The 25,317-nt window shown below is 47.9% G+C and overlaps 1 protein-coding gene across 1 annotated transcript in view; it reads left to right on the top strand.

The window, feature by feature from the left end:
* LOC119390297 (zinc finger protein ZXDC) overlaps window positions 1-25,317 on the top strand; it is a 117,947-nt gene that overhangs the window by 18,495 nt on the left and 74,135 nt on the right. Inside the window, exons 2-3 of the mRNA XM_037657894.2 lie at window positions 12,152-12,303; window positions 25,142-25,231. Coding sequence (XP_037513822.1) covers window positions 12,152-12,303; window positions 25,142-25,231 — 242 coding nt within the window. The remainder of the gene's footprint in view (window positions 1-12,151; window positions 12,304-25,141; window positions 25,232-25,317) is intronic.

Below are 25,317 nucleotides of genomic sequence, written 5' to 3' on the forward strand. Positions count from 1 at the left end.
CCATATCAGTTGACGCATCCCATGGAAGAGGATTCAATTGCTGTGTCTTGGCTGTGGTCCAGTTCACTGGAGTGTTTTCACCCCCTACAGGTTAAACAGCTTTAGAGGGTGTTTTCCATTCTAAATTTCTCCTGAGCATTTTAAAAGGTCTGTTTCAAGAAACTCTGTATAAGGACAGTAGAAGGTTGTAACTACCCGACACTCCCATAGGTGGTGTCCAAATAAGGCTGTTTCCTTGTAAGAGGGTTTGCCAACTGGTACAAAAGTAGAAAAGAAGCAAGCAAATGCATTGCAAAGTTAGTTTGCCAAGGTGAAATCTACAACGTTTGCGTGCATAGGCCAAATGTCCTTGAATATGAGAGCATAGCCATTCTGTTCTCAGCTTGTATAGCACTGTGGGCAGTGTGGATTCTGTTCAACAAAATCACACTGCTGCTTTGATTATGCATTGTTTGAACAAGAGGCATTGGCACTAGACCAGGCACATGGGCAAGTACCTAAGCCCAACTCAGATCACAGTTGAGTTCCGCTGGCATATTTAGTAAGAGAGTGATTTATTTTGCTATGCTTACCCTCCTGGTTTTTATATCTTGGTTACTTATCAAGCTTAATTATCACAATTGTGTTGAGGTGCGTACAGGTCCTTGAACATCGCCGTACGTCTTCCTCACTGCTGCCTCGAAAGCTCCTGGCCGGGAGGCGACTCCTGACATTGCCCAATGAGGCCTCTCAGCAAAGCTTAACACTCGATCGACCCACTCGGTACATCCAGTGGAGGTTAAATGACCTTGGCAGAATGTTCTTGGGAGTGGGCATTGCCTTGTTGAATGTGGCGATGAAAGCCCAAATTGATCGTCGTAACGCTCCCGAGAGTAGAAGGGAGATTTTATTGTGACCCGAGGAGCGGAGGATATTCAGGAAAAAAACAGTGTATCAGTAGGACGAAACAGTGTGTCTATAGGAGGTCCGTCCTTTTGAATTTTCAATAGGTGGAGCATTCCAATGTTTTGTTTGAGAAAAGGTTATATGCCCTCACGAGCTGCGAAGTAAGGTCTGTATATTTTTTCTACGAAAGAGCAGACAATTGTGAAATGGAGAAAGGAGAATCTCATCCCCGTGCTGTCTCTCTGCACATATCTTTGCCCCCTTTTCTGCTTCCCTATGCACATTTCCAACGAAGGCTTCTTGGATTATCCAAGGTAAAAGGCGCAAAGACGACGACAGACAAGAAGAGATAGAAACACACGCACAGGTCGCCACTGCCAACAGTGTTTATGAAAGGCTTCTTGGGCACCGTCAAAGCCCCCTCTGGGCTGCTTTAAATATGCATGACCATCCTCCCCTCTGTCCGATAACCGCCGTGAATTTCATTCACCGAAAAACAACACCAAGGGTGGAGCGTGGAACCACAGGCAAACATTTGCGCCAGCAGTGTAGGCTCTTTACCTTTAGCAAGGTGGCATCAGCTGCAGCAAGATGCCGACTTGCGGTGCTGCATGCTGGCTGCTCAAATAACGTTGAAAAAGGAGACAAGCTTTTTTGTTGTTCCACGAGGAAAAGAGAACATCAAACGGTGAGGGAGATGGCTGCGTCGTATCGGGAGGAAGAACTTTGCCATCGAGGGAGGCTTTGCGACGTAAGTCGATCATTAGTGAATTGGTTTTGTGTGCACACGATTTCCGAAGTCTTTTAGATTAAGCTGAGGCTTGATACTGCTTGATACAGATGTTTAAGTTGAACGAAACAAAAAGCAACGCGACATTAATGGCTCCGTTTTCTCGGACAGTTTTGATAACAATGAAAGCACAATCATTCTAGCTCGCTCGTATTGGGTTGGGTACTTGAAACCGGCGATAGCAATTACAGCAAAATCGTTCTTGTATTATTTTCCCATTTCCGAACATTTACTGCTCGTGCAGACACTTTTCACCAGTCCTTTTAAAAACATTAGTTTCTTTCTGTCGCGTTTCAAGCAATCACTTCATCGCACCGCATGCGATGAGAGAAAGGAGGTGGCAATAACTTGAAAAATGCAGACTTAATGCGAAGGAATGTGTCTTTGCCTTCTCACACCCTTCCCTTCAGTTACTGCGAGCTGTGCATACCCCTCCCCCCCCCCCTTCCAGAACAGAATTAAAGAACCGCCTCCCCCAAGGGAGGTTCCTGGATCCGCCCCTGACTGTAGATCAATTACTCCAGTGAGATGAGCCACTTCCTTCGGTTGCACCAGTTCGTCGCAGCAGATCTCGAGCGCCTTGATGGAATGTTCTTTGTAGCTGTTGTCGTGTAGTCAACTGAGCGCGTTCACAACATCCAGTGTTTCAACTGTCGGCACATTCAATAGCTGCATGAGGTGATTCTACAAAAACACGTCGTGTTGGCGGGAGTGCTGCTTCAGTTTCTCTGTGACACGGTCGTAATTGTGTTCAGTTCCGTGGAGGCCACTCAGCGCTGCTGCCGCCCTGCCTGTCGGCGCCGCACTCTGGTACAAAAGACGCTCGGTGTTTGAAAGGGCGCCGTTTTCATTGGGGGTCTTTTCAAGTCGCTCACTGCTGAACTTTTGGAGTTGCAGTTCTGGCAGCTTTGAGGGGCCCTGCGCTGCTGGTGGACGATAGTGCCGTTGCGCTTGCATTATCTGTACCACCACAGGACATGCTCTTTCGTTGCAAGTGCTCAAGTCTGGTCTGCGTACGTGTGACGAGCGCTTGGTATTTCTGCACGCCTCTCTACACCTCGGCGAGGTCGTCAATGCTAGCATGCAGTTCGATGAGCGCATCTTGCTGCTTCAGTTCTTTGGCGATGGCCTCTAATTCATCTCTTACTGTCGTGATGCAGTCCTCTCTGTCTGACTCCAAGTCATCTCTGGTCTTCAGTGGCATGAGCTCAACGTGCAACATGGTCCTCTTTGTTCGGAGACGCTCCATCTTTGTTCGGTCCACTCGTATCGGTTGTCGCTGAACTTCTTATATCCGCTGAGAATCCCGGGTTTCGGTACCAAAAATTGTTATAAAAGGTTTCGTTGTCAATAATTCGATGAAGCTGGAGTTTCTAAATGATACAAAAAGCTTATTTTACATACAGTAGAATCTCGTTACAATGAACTTTTCGGGACCGCCGAATTTAATTCGTTATTCTGAAATATCGTAGTACTGAAAAATGATGGTAAGGTAACACGACAGCGAAAATAACGTACCTTTGCAGGAGGTGCACGTGTTGGGGCATAAACAATGAATGAAAACACTGGGCACCGAGTACAAACAATTTACTGCTTAAAAAGGTCGGTTATCTTCTTCTGGCGAGTAGAAAGCAGGGGCGCTGGTGCATGTATTAGTGATGCAGAACTATCGATGGTACTATCGATATTATCGATAGCTGAGTCACTATCGAACTATCGATGGTAAAAGATACTATCGATAGCGCTATCGATAGTAAGTACTATCGATAGTTTAAAATCAACTGCGCGAACTCGTTGCAGAATAAATTTGGTTTCCCGCGCGCGTGGTACAAAGTGGGGCCGGAGGAGCAGGCTGAAGAGCAAGAAAGTGGACATGCTTGTGTTCTTCACCAGAGTGCTTCGCTGACGCATGATCATAAAGTATTCAGGTGCAGCGGAAACGAAGCCGTTGCATGGGGTGGAACTGCGTGGTTTCTGTTTCATAGTGCATTTTATGATTTTCAAACTAAAATATAATCAAGACCAAATTTTGTTAATTGTAATATGTAACTGGTTGCTTTTAAATATGAATTTATTGATGGACATATGCCGCCATTTTCATTGCGCAAATAATTTCTTTCGCCCAAAATTTGCTCATAAATTAAGCGAAGCTGATAGTAGGCTGTCGCGAATATTTTGGCAATTTGGCCAGCCAGCAACAGCATCGTTATTCGCACCACTATGGATACTTTGTCACGTGGTTGTGACGGTGAAGAATGCTTCAGCAAGACTGGGAAATACGAAGCTCTTTATTTGGTCGAACTTGTACCCAGAAAATCAAAACTCAGAATACAAGCGATACACGCTGCGCACTGATAGCGGCGAGAACAGTCGCCGGTCGTCGAGTAATCTGATAATCGGTAGAAGGCTTTGTCTTTTATACATCAGCCGTCAAACCTTCCAGCGTTATTGCTGGTGCTCGCGTAAGCTCTCGAATAAAGTTGAATATTCGCGTCCGGCGCATAATCTTAAAATGTCAATCAATCGCGAAGCTTCTCAAACATTGCGGCGCGGTCGGCGTCAAACGCTGCTAACAGTCTGTGGGTGAAACCAGAATACATCAGAACAATGCAATAAACACGCGTGGCAGTAATATCGCTAGTAATATTACCGGGGGTACTACCGATTGGTCTATTGATAGTTTCTTGATAGTAGTACTATCGATAGTTTGTTTACACTATCGATAGTTTCAAAGAAACTATCGATACTATCGATAGTCAATTTACCGATAGTTCTGCATCACTAGCATGTATGCCTCCACGTCTGCAACCTTCCTAAGGATGTCTTCAAGTACATCCTTGCAGCACCCGAGGTACGATCGGATCTTCTCAAGGAACACCACAACATCCGAGCTGGAAATAGTCTCTTCCGTTGTCCCAGACTCTGCATCTCCAGCGTCGTCTTCGTCACTGCTACAGCAATCTTGCTCACGCACTTGACTCACGATTTCTTTGCAGGTGAGCTCTGCGGACGTAGCCGCTGCGCAGTCACTGTCTACGTAAACCTCGAAGGTTACCGCAGCGTCTACTGGGAGCTTCTCGGTAAGCTCATTGCAAAGCTCTGGGTCGAGCTCCGCTTCGTCATCGCAGTCTCGTGGCGTAGGCTCGCAGTCTTGCGGCGTAAGCGAAGTCTCGAGAAGACCTGCCTTTCGCCAGCAGTTGCTAATGGTGCTTGCCTTGACGTTCCACTTTGACCCTGTCGGCATTTCTGCGGCTTGACGGATGTTGACCTCCGTGGGCAGCTTCAGTCGTATGTTAATGAGAAGGCGCTGCACAAGTCACTTCCGAAATTCAGCCTTCACACATCTTATTATGCCCTGGTCTAAAGGTTGGAGCAAAGACGTACAATTTGGGGGCAGAAATTCAAGCTGCATATTGCTCAAACGCACGTTCACCATATGTGCCGAGCAGTTATCAACGACTAGAAGAACGTTCTTTTTGTTTCTTCTTCATTGTGTTGTCGAACTGCAGCAGCCACTGCGTGAACAGTTCGCGTCATCCACGCTTTCTTATTGCCCGATGGTCGCAAGGCAACGAGACAACATTTTTCAAGCAGCGAGGCTTGGTGGACTTGCCAATAACAAGAGGCTTGAGTTTTTCCGTGCGTGTGATGTTGCAGCCGAAGAGCACTGACACGCGAAGGCGCAATTTTTTTCCGCCCTTGCATTTTTCACCTTTAAAGTTCATTGTCTTATCAGGTAACAGCTGATAAAAGCATGCCGTTTCGTCGGCATTGAAAACGTCGTCTGGACTGAACGACTCGACGATTTCCTGAAAGCGCTCGTTCCGCCAGGCAATCGCACTTTCGGCATCGGCCGCCTTTTCTTCCCCGCACGCGACTTCCCACATGATGCCATTCCTTTGCCGGAACCGATAGAGCCATCGGGCACTTGCGTCGAAGCCAGAGGTGCCCAAAGCGACCGCGAACTGTCACGCCTTTTCTTGAGTGATAGGGCCTGACAAGGGCACACCGTGTTGTCTCTCATCCTTAAACCATGTGAGGACGGCGTCGTCGACGGTTTGGTAGTTGCCCAGCCGCAAGCGTTTTCTTGAGGGAGCCAGCTGTGATCCTCGATGCCATTTCACGATCTTCTCCCGATCCTTCAGTATCGTTGCCACTATTGACGGCGCGATATCGCACTCCCTGCATATGTCCACTTGCTTTTTTCTAGCATTCAGCTCCGTCAGAATGTCCACTTTATCCTTGAGCGAAAACTGGCGTCGCTTCTTTTTAACGCTGGGGCCAGGAGAACTCATTGCCAGAAAAGCAACCACACAACACGATCTCCACTTCGCAGCTCCAAACGACAGCAACTGGAAACGTGGTGAGAACAGCGGCAACAGCGGGACTAAGCCTACGACATTGTTTGATTTGGTTTGACTAGTGTGATCGGTTGGTGACGCTTGCGTTGATGTCGACACTGATGGGGCTGCACCTGTTGAAGCGGGTTTCCCGGCGCATATCTGCTGCAGATGACGATAGGTGTAAGCTTCAGTGATTTCCGTACTGAAACATTCACGAACTTCGTAATAACGAAGCATCTTGTTGATTTCGGGGTTAAATTACGTACGTTAATCTGAAATATTCGGTATTCTGAAATTCGTAGTACTGAAAGTTTTTTACATTGGCAATATAGGCATTTTGGTGAGGATTTGAAAAAAATTTGTTAATCTGATCTTTGTAGTAACGAGATTTTACTGTATTTAGAACTGAGTTACGGAGCTGAGGATCTTTCTTCCGTTGTTCGAATGTCTCTCGTCTCTGCTCGGCCGCCGAGTCCCCCAGCGCCGGCCACTCTCTCCCTTTCCCTCTCTCATTCTTGTTAGCGGTGCCGTCCGGTTCAGCAAGGAGCAGTACGAGCCTGGCCATCATCCTGTTCACAGGAACATCATGCAGGTGTCCTAGTCACCCAAACTTTCCCGTTAAAAGACAGGTGTTGGCTAGAGACCCTGTGGCGATTCAAGCGAAAGGGATTATCATCTTCAACATAGCATTACATGACTGCGTACTCTGAGGCACCTGAATGTGCAAAATGGACTGCTTAGTTATTGCTCCTAAAGGCCCGAACACACGTACGCGTTGCAGCGCGTCAACGCGTGTCTTTTTGACGCGGCGCCACGCCCTCTCCCTATGGGGAGAGAGGGCGCGCGGCTACACGAAGCTGCGCGGCCTCCCTCTCCATAGGGAGAGGGCGCGGCGCTGCGTCAAAAGTTGCGCGTTGACGCGCTGCAACGCGTACGTGTGTTCGGGCCTTAATGCACCCATTGTAATTTTAATGGAGAGTGTTTGTAACAGCAGAGCTGTTTATGCCAGCCGTTCATCGTATTCCACGAACACAAAACTATCATCATCATGAACCAACACGCACTATGTTCGACCTTTTCGTCCTCTTCTTCATCTTCTGCTTTGCTCCCAGAACACGTGGGCAGATTTTTCTGGCGTTGGATGAAATAACGCTGATGGGTGAGACAACGAGTACAGGGAGAGAGAAAGGAAGAGATGGAAAGAAAGAGAGAGATTCTTGGGGAAAAAATTTTTTTGATGAGGCAGGATTCGAACCCACATACACGCGTTCCAAAGGAGAGCATCCTAACCACTCGGCTATCCAGGCATTCTAGCAGAGCATAGCATAGCCCTGTCTAGTATAGTATGGCAATGGGGTGGGAAAGGGAAGTGAGGTTGAGAACTGCAGATGTGAGGGTGAGGAGGAGGGGAGGGAGTAAAGCTTAGCATAGAAAGAAAGCGAGAAAGAATGCGAGGGGCAGACAGAGAGAGAATCAAAGAAAGAGAGAAATAAATAGACAGAAAGAGAAAAAGAGGGAGCGAGAAATGGAGGGAGAGAGAGAAATGGAAAGTATATAGAAAAAAAGAAATAGAAATGAACAGAGACAGAGGAGACATAGAAAAAACAGAGTGAAGAGGGAAAAAGAAAAAAAAAATAGATGAAGAAAAGCTCCGCACTTCTTTCAGGGTTGGCATCCCTGGTGCAAAGCTGACTGAATATTTTACTGTGCAGTGCAGTGGCATGTTGTTGCATATTAACAATGGGAAAGGTGTCCACTATTTCTCAACTATTTATTTGCTTCACATCTGGCACTATTCAGTATGTACTACATCTCCTAAGAATTCCACCTGTCCCATTTATTTTGCCAGGATTACCTTGTTCTTTTGCCTTTAATTTTATACTTGGCAATGACTGCTGAGACAATGCGAGAGTATCTCTCTTAGGGAGTAAATGCCTGTGGTGCAAAATACGCACGTGCAGGAAAAGTTGCTTTGTTCCCTGCAATCCCGACGTCTTGTGGTGGCTTGTACATTGTGAGGACGAGCTGCTGTGTAAACAACCACATGCATGAACATGCCAGCAACCTTGGAGCGAAGATGGGCAGCTATTTGACGTTACATTGCATATTGTGTGGTTGCAGCAATGAGTTTATATTGGTGTTAAATAAACACTTCCTTGGTAGGTAGCACTTTGTCCTGTCTGTTCGTGTCTTATGAGTTCCTTTTTGGGCCATTTCCAGTTATGAAACTGTACCAATAAGCTTATGCCCAGGCCATTTTAACGCGATAGCGATAAAGAGCTCATTCCGCAGAAATTCCGGTGTCGACGTCGTTGTTTGTGAGCGAAAAATCATCTTGTATAAAATAAATAATAAAAAAAAATCTTAGGTAGGTTCGAGTGAGAATAGAACCCAGGCCGTCTGTGTGGAAAGCAGGTGTTCTACCACATAGCCACTCCATTGCTTGGAACTGCACTGAAATTAACTTTAATGCTTCACAAACATACGTGTCCTGTGTACAGGTGTCATGGTACGAGACGTAATATCGCAGTAAAACGGGGTACAAGCGTATATTGCCATCGGTCGTCACACTATGTGAACTGCATAACGAGTTGGTGGTTTAAAGCCGGCCACCCATTACAAAAGGCACTCACATTACTGTGCGTATTCCCTTACAAACACGTAGTGGGTGCATCACAACTTCGAAAAAGTATCACGCACGTAATTGCTGCTGGTTTAAAGCATGCCACCCATTACAAAGGGCATACACATTAGTGCGCACATTCTCTTACATACACGTAGTGGGTACACTGTTGTCAAAAAGTGCTGTTGACGAGGGTGGAAACCTTTACCTTTACTATAGGTATGTTAAGTGTGTGCGTGTGTGTGAGACCGGGCAACTGAACATAATGACAAGCGAAACAGAGCACGATGAGGATGGGGCCGGATATCGCTCTCGCATTTTAAAGGCGAAGCTTAACCGTCCCCCAGTTTTTTCCTTGAGCTTGACTGTACCAAGTTGTATTCTTGTCACTGATTCTGAAAACCTCCTCAGGAAATATGTAGTGTTCGAGTGTCATGATGGTGAAAGCAAAACCTGAGCAGGTTCATATAGTCACTTTTAGCCAAGAAGTGCTGTTTTATAAATGTTCATTAGAAGTAATTTGCCGTGAACTAATATATGCAGAAAGTTTACTTAATAAATTAAATTTTAAGTGCCTGCATATTGTCTGTTGTTATTAATGTTTGCTTAAATTAATTGTATTCTAATGAAATATGGGTGCTCGGGGTCAGAAGTGGTTGGCAACGCTCTGAGACAAAAAATTCTGGGTTCAGTGTTATCCTGCACTGGTGCGTGTTAAAAGGTTAGTGCAGCATATGTTGAGAGACTTTCTTGTGATATAAGCAATTTTCATGCAGCTGTGATGAAGCACTGAACGTGTGTTAAGGGGTATTCAGACGGGGGACAAATCTTCGGGGGATACAGGCAGAGCCTAGTGACGTCAGCTCGCGAGGAGAATCCCTCACAAATGTCCCCCACTTACACGGATGAGGCGAACGGAGGGGGAGACCAGTGTTACTAGACTACTCTGGTGGCTTGTACGACCCGTTTGACGAGCTGCAGACGACCATGCAGCTGCAGACTGGACTCCCACTGCCGCTCTCTGCAGGAGCAAGTGCAACAATGTGGCGAAACAAGAGCCTGAAATTCCGCCATATCCCCCCCTGCCGGGGGATTGCTTGTCCTGTCAGGGAAAAGGTCCCTGTCTCCTCCGAGGAGTCGCGGGGGGGTCGCGCCCGCTCACTAATCCGTGACGTCACGGTCACGTGATCTGCAATCCCCCCGTGTCCCCCCGCCGATTTCTCCCTCGTGTGAATACCCCTTGCAGTTTTTAGCCACACGGGTAGGCCAAGTTGAAAATGTTTAAGTTCATTTTAAGCGTCACATTGTATTTCATTTCCCCGTGTTTGTGTGGGCAGGGATGCAACAGCTGCGCCAATTGCGCCATTTTGATACAATTTCGTTTTTCTGCGCCGAGCTGCGCCAAAACCGCGATATTTCTCGAAATTGCGCCACGCTGCTCCAAAACACCCCCGGTAACCGCAAAATTTTTCTGTTGTGCTAGTTTTAGCCTCGTTTTAATGCAAAACGAAGCCCGTATTGGCGCCCTAATGTTGGGAGAAGCACCAGAGGCACTTTCATCCAATCCAATTCCACCCAGTGGCGCTTGACTCAAACAAGACGTTAATCTGTTCCGGTGGGCCGATGGGCCTAAATGAAGTTTCTACTGCTGGTTCAAACGCTGCTTTACAGGTTCATTCAGCATGAGCAAGGGTGAGCGCCCCTTTAATGTGGAAGCACCGCATAAAGAAAGTTAACTGACAAACGAGCCGTTTGACACGTGCTGCAAATCTTAGTGGGGCTGTGGTTATTGTTTGGTGGAGTCCGGTTCAACGCTGCCTTTGTTCAAATAGCAGTAATCACGTGCACGAATTCGCGGGTTGTATACAGTAAAGTATTTTTAAATCTACTGACGAGTAAAGTGTTGTTTAGAGAAGTACTACACGCGAAAACTCTGACCGCCTCAGCCGAAAGAGTTCATCAAGGTACTTGCTCCCCCCAATTCGCGGTGAGGCCGACACCACAATGTGCCGAAAAAGGCCTTCCGTTTTGGGGGAAATGTGGACATCGGTCGACTAATCATTTTGACGTCGACGCGAGTGCGGTCACCGCTTTCCTGGCGCGAATGTTTGCTGGCACACACTAACGAGCACGTCAGTACGAGTTATCGCCAGCAACCTTATCGCGATCTGGATCTTTATATCTGCTCGGTAGCACGTGCGGCATAGCGCTATTGGTACTATACTGTTAATATATTGCACGCATAATATAGGCGACGAACCCAAGTATGCCGTTGGCTGACGCCACCTGAGCGGAAACGCAGATTGCGTGTCGCTTGCAGAAACGAAAGCAGCTCACCATTGTTAACCCAACGAAATCTTTGCCGTATCCCTACATGCAGTCACGAGCGGAGCGGGTAGGAATACTCCCCGGGAAAAGCTGTCGTACGGTAGAGCACGCGACCGACCCGGGAGTGATGGCGTCCGCTTTGTTGGAGACGCGCTGCACGAAACTAGCAAGGGTTCGGCTCTACGCGGCGACAGGTACGGCTTTCAGTGAAACGATGCCGACTTTCGCTGTTCGCTGTGCATAGCTCCCTCCCTCGCCCCCCCTCTCTCTCTCTCTCTATTTCTATATATATATATATATATATATATATATATATATATATATATATATATATATATATATACACAATAAAGATAAGGGGGAGGACACACTTATGAAGATTGTACTTATTGGCTGGTTTGGCTTAGACGTTGCACAACATATAAACACCGGATTTGGACTTGGACTTTTCTCTTGAACTATATATACATATGGCGGCTGTCTTTAAAATGGACTTTCTCCTCAAGACCTTCTTAGCAGGGCGGAATACAAAATTCCGCGCATCGGTGCTGAGTGAAGTGGATTGCAACAATGACGTGATCAGCCAGTGGCGTATAGGCCAGGTGTAAAGGACCTTGGTGCAAATTCACCAATGCACAAGGCCTTACTGGTTTCCGGAGAATTCACTGGCATTATTCAGCATGTTATGCACTGAAAACATAATTGTGGTGATGACATCGAAATGTTCGCATATATTTTTTTTGTTACTGTTCCAAAAGCAAGCTTTGTTTGTGAAGCTGCTCCAAATTTGGAATTTTGAGCTCCAAAACGGAGTTCTTTTTTTTCCGTAACCTGCTCCAAATTTGGATTTTCCTGCTCCAAAAGAGAGATTTTCCTGCTCCAAAAATTGCTCCAAATCCTATTTTGGCTGTTGCATCTCTGTGTGGGTTTCTTTATTTAGATACTGAATCTGGTCACCCTTAGACATCTGTACGTAGTTAGTACATTTACATAAGTGCAAAAAAAAAAATTTTTTTTTTTGAGGCGATGTTTGAGCAAAGCATGTGCTGCTGGTCTTTGCATGGAAGAGGAACTGAACAAAAAGTGGTGGTTATTTTTTCCGGCCATTTATGTGGCAAATCATGGAAAGCTTTGCATGCCACATCTGGGAGGCGATGCTACCAGTGTACTGCTGTACTGTAGGTGCGTCAACGGTGCTCTGCCTGGGAAACCCGACCCCCAGTGCCCCTCGGCGGCACTTCCCTTGCACCTTGGAGGGCTGTGATCGGGTCTTTGAGCGGGGCCGCCAACTACGGGTGCACCTCCTCAGCCACGCTGCCTGCAGGCCCTTCAAGGTGAGCACTTCCAAGACTGATCCCTGGCGTTTGAGGCAAACCATGCCTTTCTTTGTTCAGGTGCTGTTTATATATCCAGTAAAACCTCAGTTATACGAACCTTGAGGGGTCACCAAAAAGATTTGTATGATCCGAAATTTGTATCACCAGAAAACATGGAAAATTAGTATGCGACAAAAGAAAGCTGGCATACGTTTTCATTTATTGTATCTCAGGGCCGGATCAATGTCATGAACAACTCTGCATGATTGCCAGTAAAGTTTTTAAACGTCAGCGATAATACTTTTACTCGTAAATATACGGTGCGTGCGTACATGTGTAATTAATGAACAAAATGTGTTGTGACCCCTGACAGCTAGTAGTCCCTTCCAAATCTTATGTTTTTTGAGAGATTTACAGCCGTGCCTGGACAATCAGGAGGTTTGCTCAAAATTTGGGAGTCTCTTGTGCAAATCAGAGAGCTTGCAGGCGTGCACGTCCCCCACAATCATGCATGTTAATGTTGCGAGGCACTAATTCCATTGCCAAGACCGTCCGCTTCCTCTTTCGATCCTCGTCAATCTTTCATAGGACGTCTGATTGCGGGGACGTGGCTTACATCGACGTGGCAGGCACGTGTAAACTCAGTACAATGACGCTGCCTCGAGCATGGCGGCACGCGTCGACACGTTGGAGAAAAGAAAAAAAAGCGCAATGCCATGACCATCTGTAATCTAAACGCGAAGGCGCATTAGGGCCTCCAAGATCTGAGTGCACAATCACAGAGGATACAACACACTGCTGATTGCCTATTCTGCTAAAAAAGGCTTTAATTCTGACAAACTGGTGGCGCAGCACTAATGCCCACGCTTGGGATCCCGCACCCATGCGATTGCCATGGCTTCCGCGACAGCGCGGGCAGCACATATTTGTACCTGCGCGGTCACGTACGTTCGTATCAAACGTCATGGGCTGAAAATTGATTCGCAACAACCGTACTCCATTACTTTGCAGGCTAATGGGCCTTGGCTAGGACCACATGAAAATTCTTATCGCCTCGAAATTCGTATGAGCCGTGATCATATTATCGAGGTTCTACTGTATAAGCATTTTTATTTTGAACTCGGAAATGTCAGAGGAAGGATTTAGCAAAGCGTGGCCCTTATACATTTTTCTAACATCTTAGTAAAAAGTTTCCAATCTGTAGACGGTGCTCCTTGTGAACAGAGGAGTCAAATATTGTTGCACTGCATTTACAGCGGTGACGGATTGAAACGTGACATTTTAGGGCTAAGTAGTGCACATGCTTTCATTTTTCATTGTCTTCAGTTTGTGCCATATCGGCATGTTTCAACTCACTTACATCAGAGCCAATAATTTTACCTTCATCAACCATGTGTGTGTGGGGTCTCTTCCGTGGCCGTTTGTTTGCACTGTTACCAGGGTGGCAGAACGAAATGTTTTTCGTTTCGGTTTTAGTTTCGTTCCACCGCAAAAAGTTCCGTTCTGTTTCTGTTCCAGAACGAAAAAAAAGTGTTCCATAACTGTTTGTAACGGTTTTCTTACGCAAAAATTTGAAGTTGGGTAATCATAAAAACCACTGGATTTGTGATGTAGTGAAGCCCTTGTGTTGTCGTCACCTCCCTTTGTCCTTGTTTGTGTGTGCTTAAATGATCAGTGGTAGTTACTTTCCCTCTTCTTAGGAAAGTGGGACAAGGGTAAAACACGTTCTTCAGACGAGCGGAAGTAACTGTACCACGAATTCCTACCAACTTGCACAAAGCAGTATTAATTTGAAAGTCATAGTATTTATTTTCTGAAAAGACAAATACGATTTTTTAGTGGGCTCAATGCTTTTTGTCAAAGGAGTGAGCAAGATCTCAGAAGCAGCACGTCGTTGAGTGTACTCTCCGACGTCCGAGACTGCTGTTCTGATAAAAAAATGTTGCAGTGGCTTAGCTCGGCTATGCCAGGATAACGTAGCGTTAGCAAAGGTTCAGCTAATTATTCTTAGCTTTCCTGATTGTCTAGGATTAGCTTTATTATCATGCTTACTGCTGCTCCAGGGACACACACACGGTATACGTATTATGTGGCACATGTATACTTATTTTGCCAGGCAACTACTTCGGGATCCGATGAGTTAAGCTTCTCTGCTCTTCTGCGCCGTTGAGTAGCATTTGCGCTCTCCTTCTCCATGGCTATACCACACTGGCAAACGCCAGTCAGAGGCGCTATCAAGCGGCTCCAGCGCAGTGTCAGACGGCGACTGCACAGCGAAGGCGAATAGCTGCGCGCGCCTGCGCCAATACGTCTGCCAAGGCTACGATGTCACTCCTCTGGAAAGCACAGACTGGCGGCGGTGGCGGAGTGCGCGGGAGATGCCGGCGATGTCAGCTCCGGTGCGTGGCATCAATGATCCTCTGCGTGCGCAGCACGGCTCTTGAGGATCCACGCGAAACTGGCTAGGCACAATAAATTCTTACATAAATGCAAATAATTTCAAAGGAAGACGTGCACGACGTATATTTACGATAGGCAAACAAGAAATGTTATTGTTTAAGGTGGCACATAGGCAGCAACAGTTGAACGTAGCCGTGCAGTTGTCCTTTGTTATGCACGCTTTGCAGAGCGCGGTCTCTCCGCTTATTCTGTATCATCATTGAGTCGAGTGTCCACTGACGATTCAACACGCACCTCTGTGCCTTTTTCTTCGGCATGACTGAGAAGGGTAGAGCAGGAGCAGACATCAAGATAGCTAAAAGAGCAGGAGGAGGAGATTCTCCCTATTGGCCAGGTCGAATCGCGTAGAACCAGTTTCCACCCTGGTGGTGAACACCTTAACCCTTTCCCTACCGAGTTTTTTTGCCAAAAACGATACAAAATTACGGATTTTTTTCTTTGCCGATTTGATTCTATGTGTCTTGAAACAAGTAACAAAAATTTTTAAAGGCGCTTTATTCGCAAGATGCAAGCAAAATATTTTTTCGAGAATATGCAGAGGATTGGCTTCCCTGCACTACACCACGAAAGTGCCCTAACCTCTCCTGTCTTCGGTGCATAAAATGTCTTCGAAATTTAGAAAATAATAATGCGCAGGGACAAGGGAGGGCGTGAAAGAGCTTTGGGAGCATTGCGGTGGGGGTTTGTTTACACCTATCGGCGTCTACTGCCAATACGTTGGGACGCGGTCTTCGTCGAAATCCGATTATTTAGAAAAAATATGCTGCTTCACTCGCTGGAGAACTGAAATTATTCATTCCACAAAACCTCGGCGAACAAGCGTTGCTTTCTTTCTTTTTTTTTAGCTGCTGTCGGCACGCACTGCCAGAGGAGGACGCCATTTTCTAATTCCGGTTTCCAGAATACAGTCCTTTTTCTACCGAAAGGCATGGTTCGAGCGCGTTTTTAAAGTTTTTTAACTGCACCATATGTTCAAGCCGAAGAGAACTCAGTAAAATGAATCAGGATAGCTTAATTTCACTGCCCGCAAACGCTTCTTTCAGTGTGGACGAGCCCAGCTCGTCTTCGGTTGGAGCGGTACAAACTTTTGAACAAGCTCAGGTCTTCGGTAGGGGAAGGTTTAAAAAGGAAATTACAAACTAAACAAAAGCCGCGTGCATACCACATTTTTTTTTCTTCTTTTGCTCTTCACTCGCCCCTGATGGCTCTCCGCAATTTCGCGTTCGCCAACCGCTCGCGCCATGTCAGCGCGGTAGCGTATGCTCGCCGGTGCGTCCCATTTCACTGCTGCTAGCGGTTGTTTCTGGGAGTCAGTTGAACTAGAGGACTAGGTTGAACCCCATAAAGTTCCAATAGTCAATGTTGCGCGGTAACATGAATAACGGGCTCAAAGTGTACCGGAAAGCGAAACTTGAGTTAAATAGCATTTATATAGGTGCCAGCTTTTGAGAACAGGCATTTATAGGCCATTATAGGCATGTAGGCACGAACGCCAAAAATAGGCATTATAAAAACACTATAAAAGCCCTGCTTAGCCTCTAATTCGTGCTCATCTATCAAAATGGCACGATAGGAGCGTAAGGAGCAAAATAGGCATTTGCCTAAATTCCGGTTTCTAGTCATCATTTCCGTTGGCACAGAAGAACCCGTAGACTTAGGAGGATTCATCAAAGGCGATCAGCACTTGTTGGTCAGATGCGACATTTGCGACGCAAGAGGAATAGCTGAGCTTTGTGGAGGGCAAGCAGAGGTGATGCTCACAAATTTCAGCAACGAATACAAGCACGTCAACAAAGGCACGACAGTCGCCTTTATTGAAGAAAGTGTGAACGCCAGCAATGCTTTCACCCTCACAGATTTTACCGAACCTTCTGCGACGATGCAAGTGCCAGAACCCACTTTTGACGTCAAACCGAGTCTTCCACAGCACAGGCAAGAACAGGTCAAGGTCCTGCTCCGACCATACAAGGGCTACTTCTCGTCGTCATCGCGAATTCGACAAAGTCCGGTTGCCAGACACCGCATTATGACAGAAGATTATGAAGTAATACTGAAAGACGAGCTAGTTGGTATGAGTGCATCGTAACTTATTTTAGCGCACACTGACACACGGACACAGAAAAGAAGATTATGCCCGTCCGGTCCGTCAGAGCCCGTACCGAGTTTCGACGCGACAACATGAAGCTGTTAAGAAACAAGTTGCTGAAATGCTACGTGACGACATTATCCAGCCATCCAAAGAGTTCGTGGCGTCTCCTGTGGTGTTAGTGAATAAGAAGGATGGGACCCCCTACATTTCTACGTGTATTATCGTCGCTTGAGCAAAATCACGAAAAAATACGTGCACCCTCTCCCACAGATAGACGACGCCCTGGATCGACTCCACAATGCGAAGTGCTTTTGATCAATGGACCTCAAGACCGGCTACTGGCAAATCGAAGTCGAAGAGAGAGACTGAGAAAAGACTGCCTTTATAACTCCAGACGGCCTCTTCGAGTTCAAGGTCATGCCCTTTGGTCTTTGCTCGACACCTGCGACTTTCCAACTTGTTATGGATACAGTGCTGGCTGACTTGAAGTGGTAGACGTGCCTCGTGTACTTGGACGACGTCGTTGTGTTTCCCTCAAACTTCGACGAACACCTCTGGCGCCTCGAAGCTGTGCTTCCAGCAATCATGACCTCCGGACTCACCCTGAAGCTAGAACAGTGCCCCTTTGCGTACGAGGAGCTCTTGTTCTTGGGCAATGTCATTAGCAGGTCTAGAGTTCGCCCGGAGCCACGGAAAACAGCTGCCATCGCCGCCTTCTCGCCACCCACCGACAAGAAGGCTTATGCTGATTTCACGGTTTGTGCACCTATTACAGACGCTTCGTCAAGGAATTTTCACGGATCGCAGAGCCACTAACTCACCTTACGAAGACCGACGTGGAATTCAAGTGGGAAACGGCGCAAGTCGAGGCATTTCAAGAACTGAAACGACGCCTGCAGACGCCTCCAGTACTTGCGCATTTCGACGAATACGCCGATACAGAAATTCACACCAACGCAAGCAATGTAGGACTCGGCGCCGTCTTTGTGCGGAGGACTAGCGAACTAAAAAAGGTTATCAGTTATGCTAGCTGGTTGCTATCCAAGGCGGAAGCCAACTATTCCACAACAGAAAAGGAGTGCCTTGCCATCATCTAGGCTACATCCAAGTTTCTCACCTACCTCTACAGCAGGCCATTCAAAGTTGTGAGCGACCACCACGCCTTGTGTTGGCTAACTTGAAGGACTCTTCAGGGCGCCTCGCATGGTGGAGCCTAAGACTTCAAGAGTGACATTACCGTCGTGTACAAGTCCGGAAGGAAACACTCCGACACCGACTGCCTGTCTCGAGCCCCCGTTGATCCACTGCCGCAGGACGACCAGGGTGATGACTGCTTCTTGGGAACCGTAAGTGCTGACAACTTCGCTGAATGACAGCGAGCCAATCCGGAACTCAGGACCCTTGTGGAATACCTCAAGGGCAGGAACGCCGTTGTCCGGAAAATATTTAAGCAAGGACTGGGCGTCGTTTTTCTTGTGACATGGCATTCTCCTAAAGAAGAACTCCTCGCCACTTGGAGCCAACTACCTTCTCGTGGTGCCCTCAGCATTGCGACCAGAAATTCTCCAGGCCCTACACGACGATTCGACGGCTGGACACCTCGGTGTTTCCAGCACGCTCTCAAGCTCGCTACTGATGTCGCTCGCGACGTAAGGACATGCCGAGACTGTCAACGACGTAAGACATCGTCGACAAGACCAGCAGGCTTTCTTCAGCCGATCGACCACCTCGCCGACCATTCCAGAAAATCGGGATGGACCTAGTGGGACCATTTTCAACATCGACTTCGGGAAATAAATGGATCGTCGTAGCTACTGACTACCTCACCTGGTACGTCGAAACAAGGGCTCTGCCCAAAGGCAGTGCCGCACAGGTAGCCAAGTTCTTCGTTGAGAACATCGTCCTTCGTCATGGTGCCCCAGAGGTCCTCATTATTGACAAAGGTATGGCCTTTACTGCTGATCTAACTCAGGCGATTTTGTGATACAGTCAGACAAGGCACCGCCGGACCACCACTGGTGGGATCATTGAGCGTCTAAATAAGACCATCGCCGACATGCTGGCCATGTACGTCGACGTTAAGCACAGGACGTGGGACGCCGTGCTTCCGTACGTGACCTTCGCTTACAACACGGCTGTCCAAGAAACGACGCAGATGACGCCGTACAAGTTGGTCTACGGAAGGAGCCCGGCGACGACGCTCGACGCCATGCTACCAAACGTCACCGACAAAGAAAATCTCGACGCCGCCGCCTACTTACAACGTGCCGAAGAAGCTCGACAGCTCGCCCGTCTGCGCATCAAGACCCAGCAGCACACCGACAGCCGTCGCTACAATCTTCGACGACGCTTCGTGGAATACCAGCCCGGCGACCTTGTTTGGGTCTGGACGCCGATACGCCGATGTGGGCTTAGCGAAAAACTCGAAATACATGCAGTACTAAAGAAAACTAATAAAGCAAGCAAACATTAGAGTCCTCAGGTGCGTTAACGAGCATAGTACGGTTTAAGGCGCACCACATGCACGACCTCAGGTCGAGCTCCGCGCCTCTGAGAGTTTGTGATGCCGTTGGGGACAACCTCGTAGTCGAGTGTGCCGAGACGTCGAAGTACCCTGTACGGTCCGAAGTGTCGTCGGAAGAAGCTTCTCGCTCAGTCCTCGTCGCCGTATTGGCGTCCAGACCCAGACACGGTCGCCGGGCTGGTACTCCATGAAGCGTCGTCAAAGATTGTAGCAACGGCTGTTGGTGTGCTGCTGGGTCTTGATGCGCAGGTGGGCAAGCTGTCGAGCTTCTTCGGCACGTTGTAAGTAAGCGTCGTCGTCGAGATTTTCTGCGTCGGTGACGTTGGGTAGCATGGCGTCGAGCGTCGTCGCCGGGCTGCTTCCGTAGACCAACTTGTACGGCGTCATCTGCGTCGTTTCTTGGACGGCCATGTTGTAAGCGAAGGCCACGTACGGAAGGACGGCGTCCCACGTCTTGTGCTCAACGTCGACGTACATGGCCAGCATGACGGCGATGGTCTTACTGAGATGCTCGGTGAGGCCATTTGTCTTTCGGTGGTAGGCGGTGGTGCGTCGGTGGCTCGTCTCGCTGTATTTGAAGATTGCCTGAGTTAGGTTCGCAGTAAAGGCGGTACCTCTGTCTGTAATGAGGACCTCTGGGGCACCATGACGCAAGATGATGTTCTCCACGAAGAACTTGGCTACCTCGGCGGCACTGCCTTTGGTCAAGGCCTTTGTATCGGCGTAGCGGGTGAGGTAGTCAGTTGCTACAACGATCCACTTGTTGCCGGAAGTCGACGTCAGGAACAACCCTAGTAGGTTCATCCCGATTTGCTGGAACGGCCGGTGAGGTGGTTCGATTGGCTGCAGAAGTCCCGCTGGCCTAGTCGGCGATGTCTTCCGTCGCTGGCAATCTCGGCAAGTCTTAACGTAGTGGGCGATGTCGGCAGCAAGGCGTGGCCAGTAGTATTTTTCCCGTTTTCTGGCGAGCGTGCGGGAAACACCGAGGTGTCCAGCTGTCGGGTCGTCGTGTAGGACCTAGAGGACTTCTGGTTGCAATGATGAGGGCACGACAAGAAGGTAGTTGGTTCGAAGGGGCGAGAATTTCTTCTTCAGGATAACGCCGTTCCGTAAGAAAAACGACGGCAGTCCTTGCTTGAATACCTTCGGAACAACGGCGGTCTTGCACTCGAGATACTCCATAAGGCACCCCAGTTCCGCGTCGGCTCGTTGCCTTTCGGCGAAGTCGTCAGCACTTATAGTTCCGAGGAAGCAGTCGTCGTCGGTGTCTTGCGGTGGCGCGTCGACGGGGGCGCGAGACAGGCAGTCCGCGTCAGGGTGTTTTCGTCCGGACTTGTACACGACGGTAATGTCGAATTCTTGAAGCCTCAGACTCCATCGTACGAGAAGGGTCCTTCAAGTTAGCTAGCCAACATAAGGCGTGATGGTCACTGACAACTTTGAAGGGCCTGCCATAGAGGTAGGGGCGAAACGTTGACGTAGCCCAGATGATGGCAAGGCATTCCTTTTCTGTTATGGAATAGTTGGCTTCTGCCTTGGATAGTGACCGGCTAGCATAACTGATAACCCTTTCAAGCCCGTCAGTCTTTTGCAGAAGGACGGCACCGAGTCCTACGCTGCTTGCGTTGGTGTGTATTTCCATATCAGAGCAATCGTCGAAATGCGCAAGTATGGGTGGCGTCTGCAGGCGTCGTTTAAGTTTCCCACCTGAATTCCACGTTAGTCTTCGTGAGAAGCATCAGTAATTCGGCAATCCGTGAAAAGTTTTTGACGAAGCGTCTTTAATGGGCGCATAAGCCGAAAAATTGGCCTCCAAGTCAGCCATGGAGCTGTTTTCCATGGGTCTGGGCGCACTCCAGACTTGCTGATCACATGACCCAGAAACAAGAGCTCGTCGTACGCGAATCGGCACTTTTGTGGCTTCAGGGTCAGTCCAGAAGTCTTGATTGCTTGAAGTAGTGCCTCAAGCCGCTGGAGATGCTCGTCGAAGGTCGAGGAAAACACGACGACGTTGTCCAAATACGCAAGGCACGTCTGCCACTTCAATCCAGCCAGCATGGTGTCCATGACGCGCTGGAACGCCGCAGGTAACTTTTTTGTCTTCGGGCATCGCAGCGTCGGCTTGGCGGAAAAGTCGAGTCATCTTTTCCATGAAGATGGTGACGTTTTCATTTGGTAGCTGCACCCGGGTCTCCAGCAAGGAAGCGGCCCTTTCCTTGCGGACAACGCTTGCGAACGTGTGCAGGAATGGGCTGAGTAATAGGTCCTAGGTTTGAACTGAGGACTCTCGATTCTCAAACCAGGTTCTTGCCGCGTCTTCCAGGTAGAAGAAGACGTACGTGGCGCAGCTTGTCTTCGGTGCTCCAATTGTTAAAGGCGGCAACACGGTCGTACGTTTCAATCCAGGTTTCCGGGTCCTCGAATGATGAACTGCGGAACGTTGGCGGCTCCCTGGGTTGCTGGAGCACAGTCGGTGCAGGCGGCACAGAGGCTGTCATCGTCGCTGTTGTCTTCGTCACCGTGGCTCTTGACTTGTCCGGTAGGAGTCCAAATTGAGGGGGAAGTCTTTTCAGTCTGCGGCTGACTCTACTGTCGCTGGTGGTGTCGGTCTTCTCCGCGATGTGGGCTGGGTGCACGGCTTGACGGTGATGTCCGGTACATGAAAGAAGCAGCACCTCCACCAGATGTCACGTGGTCGTGACGTCGACGAAGGCAGCAGTCAGCACGTCCGAGATGAAATTCTTTATTTGGCCAAACTTGTGGCCGGGAAACTGAAAGTCAAACTACAGCGGTACACTGATAGCGGCGAACAGAGCGTCGGCTTTTATAGAGGTGCTATCGAACTTTCCAGCGATATCTCTGGTGGTGGCGTTATCTCTCGACAAAGCTGGAACATTCGCGTGCGGCGCGCAATCTTAACGGAGCGTTCTAAAACAATCGCGAAGCTTCTTACACATCGCGGCGCGGCCTATGCAGCGCGTTGCCTACAGTCTTTGTGGGTGAAGCTTCAACTCATGAAAAATAAGACGTGCGGCAATACTGTCTAACGCAAATTCTGAGCGTAGCTGTTTAGATGTTTTGATTTTGCAATAAGTTGAGACAAACAATTTAAGAGAGACATGTATGTATGTACAGTTGGATACCACTATTGAATTGCATTGAGCATCTTCACACCCAGATATCTCAGTGCCTGCGTGTAATCCATGTTGCCCTTCTCTTTGACAATTGTTTGCACTGCCCGGTTCAGATTGGACATACCTCGGTTGACCTTCTTTACATATTCTACCACGTAAGTGACACATGCGTACGTGTCAAGCACTGTCTGAAGATCCATGTTTGAATCCAGGATGGACGCCACCCATGGGTTAAAGTAATTCACCCACCTTTGCTGCACGGTGCGGGTTAGCATGAGGATGGGACGAAGAGTACCCGCTCGGAGACCCGAATTGTACTCTGCCTTGTCCATGACGCCGTGGTGTTCCCAGAACTGTGCCATTGAATCATAGTTGGTTGTTGTCAGGGCCTGGTGCATGGCTTGGTACTTGTTTCGGAGGCTCTCGATGTGTTTCTTCTGCACAGCGATGGCGAAAGAGCGCCTTCGACCAACGCACGTCTTCTTTGCTTGCCCAATTCCTTTGGCACATACTTCGTTTTGGTTGGACACGGTAGTCGGGCTTGCCCAAATCCTGTGGCACGTACTCGTTCGCGTAGTTACGCCACCGACGGCGACGGTGACGCCGCTCAACGCAGGGACGGGCGCCTAAGAGCTGCGCTCTAAAAAGTTTCGTCTTAAACCCACCGACTGCTGCCTTCTTCGTCATGACCACGTGACATTATTAGCTTACAAGACACTAATATGACCCAAATTGGAATATCCACCAGCAATTCGGAACCCTTGCCAGAATTTTCTCACAAACACCACTGATGCCTCTGAAAGTTGTGCTATCTGGTTCATTCACTTTGCTTTCTCACACCATATTAGCATGCATTGGTTAAAAGCAGAATCTGGCACACAAACCCTTTCTCATTATTGTCCAGTTGCCAGCTTATTTCATAAATTTTATGACAGTATTGTTAATTGTGCACCAGATATCTTGCCACCATCACACATATTCCATCGCATAGGGCGTTCCTTAAATTTAGCTTATCCGCATGCCCATACTATCACCTTTGCATCTTTTTTTTTTCTCTTGAACAGCCGAAGCCTGGAGTAATCTTGCACACATCATCTCTTCTATGTCCAGCTCATCTGCCTTCATGGAAGCTTAGAATAACAGAGAGCTGAGCTAGTTGGTAAGTATTCATTCTAAAAAGGCAGGGCATGCAAACACGGACACAAGAAAGAAGTCAGGACACTGCAACGCTAACTGAAGAGACGCACAACAGCGGAAAAGAAAGAAGGTACGAAAACTTATCTGCGCATGCCCATGCAATAGGCAAACCTATCAATCCAGCGCGCGGGTGGGTCTACGTGTAAGATAACTGTTAAGGCATTTGATTTCATCTTTATGCAAGTTAATTGACGGTTGGCTCGCGCATGCGCTATCACTATTCTCGATATGCCATACCACAATCATCAGGCGCATTTCTTCATTGCCAATGCCGGTACAACACTGCGCATTCATCAAATTTAGGCGTGCACTTACACTCTCGGCAATATAAAGATAGATTAAAAGGTGAGCCTCCGGTTAGCATTCTCTTATGTTCCAGTAATCTCTGGTTAATGCAGCGGCCCGTCTGTCCTACGTAGAAGCAGCCACAGCTGAAAGGGACCTTACACACCACACTTGTACGGCGATCAGTGAATTTTTTGGTGTGTTTTACGAAACAAATATCAGTCTGCTTCTTGTCTTTTACTCGCTCATTCTTCCCCTGCACAGCGGCACAAGTCTTATCTAGCTTATTGGCAGCCGTGAAAACAACATTAACGCCGTATCTAGTTCCTACTTTCTTTAGCCTGTGAGATACGCAATGAATGTATGGTATACCTACGACACGTTTCTTCCTATCGCTTTCTGCAACCATGCCTGGACTTAATATAATGGACTTCTTTAAACGTTCAGCGACAGTGGTCACTGCATCACGAGGATAACCTACATCTAAAAGGCGTGTAACCTGTGCGTTAAAGCTATCACTTTTGGAACATAAGAGATTGCTAACCGGAGGCTCACCTTATAATCTATTTTTTACGTTGTCGAGAGTGTAAGTGCATGCCAAAATTAGATGAATGCACAGTGTTGTACCGGCATAGAAATGAAAAAACGTGCCTGATGATTGAGGCATGGCATATCGATAATAGTGGTAGCGCATGCGTGAGCCAACCATCGATTAACTTGCATAAAGATGAACTCAAATGCCTGAACAGTTATCTTCCATATAGACCCCCACATGTGCCGGATTGATAGGTTCGCCTATTGCATGGGCATGCACAGATAAGTTTTCGTGCCTTCTTTCTTTTCCGCCGTTGTGCGTCTTTTCAGTTGTTAGTCGGCGTTTGTGGTGTCCTGACTTCTTGTGTCCGTGTTTGCATGCCCTGTCTCTTTAGAATTCATGGAAGCAGTTGCCTCTCAGTACGCATTGTAACAGTGCTCATCATTTGATATTCTTTGTACCCTACCCCTTATGTAATACCCCCTAGTGAGCTCTTTAAGGAAATAAAATGAAAGTGTGTGTGCTGATAGGAATGTCGTCCACTATAATGATTTGTGTTTTTGTGTTTGATGGGGCTTGATTTTGATGAGCATGGCCAGACTTTTTTCAGTGAATTGAATGGTCTTGTGCAGTGTGCTGTAGATGGCTGTGACTGGGCCTTTGCCACAGAGTACAAGCTGAAGCGCCACCTGGAGACTCATGAAGGCAAGAAGGATTTCATGGTAAGCTTCTTCACAGTGATACCCATAGAACATCTCATGGTTAGGTGACACAGGCATCTTTCTTCAGGCTGTGAGAGTTCTGCCAG

The sequence above is a fragment of the Rhipicephalus sanguineus genome, chromosome 1, assembly GCF_013339695.2.
Source record: "Rhipicephalus sanguineus isolate Rsan-2018 chromosome 1, BIME_Rsan_1.4, whole genome shotgun sequence".
NCBI classification, from domain to species: domain Eukaryota; kingdom Metazoa; phylum Arthropoda; class Arachnida; order Ixodida; family Ixodidae; genus Rhipicephalus; species Rhipicephalus sanguineus.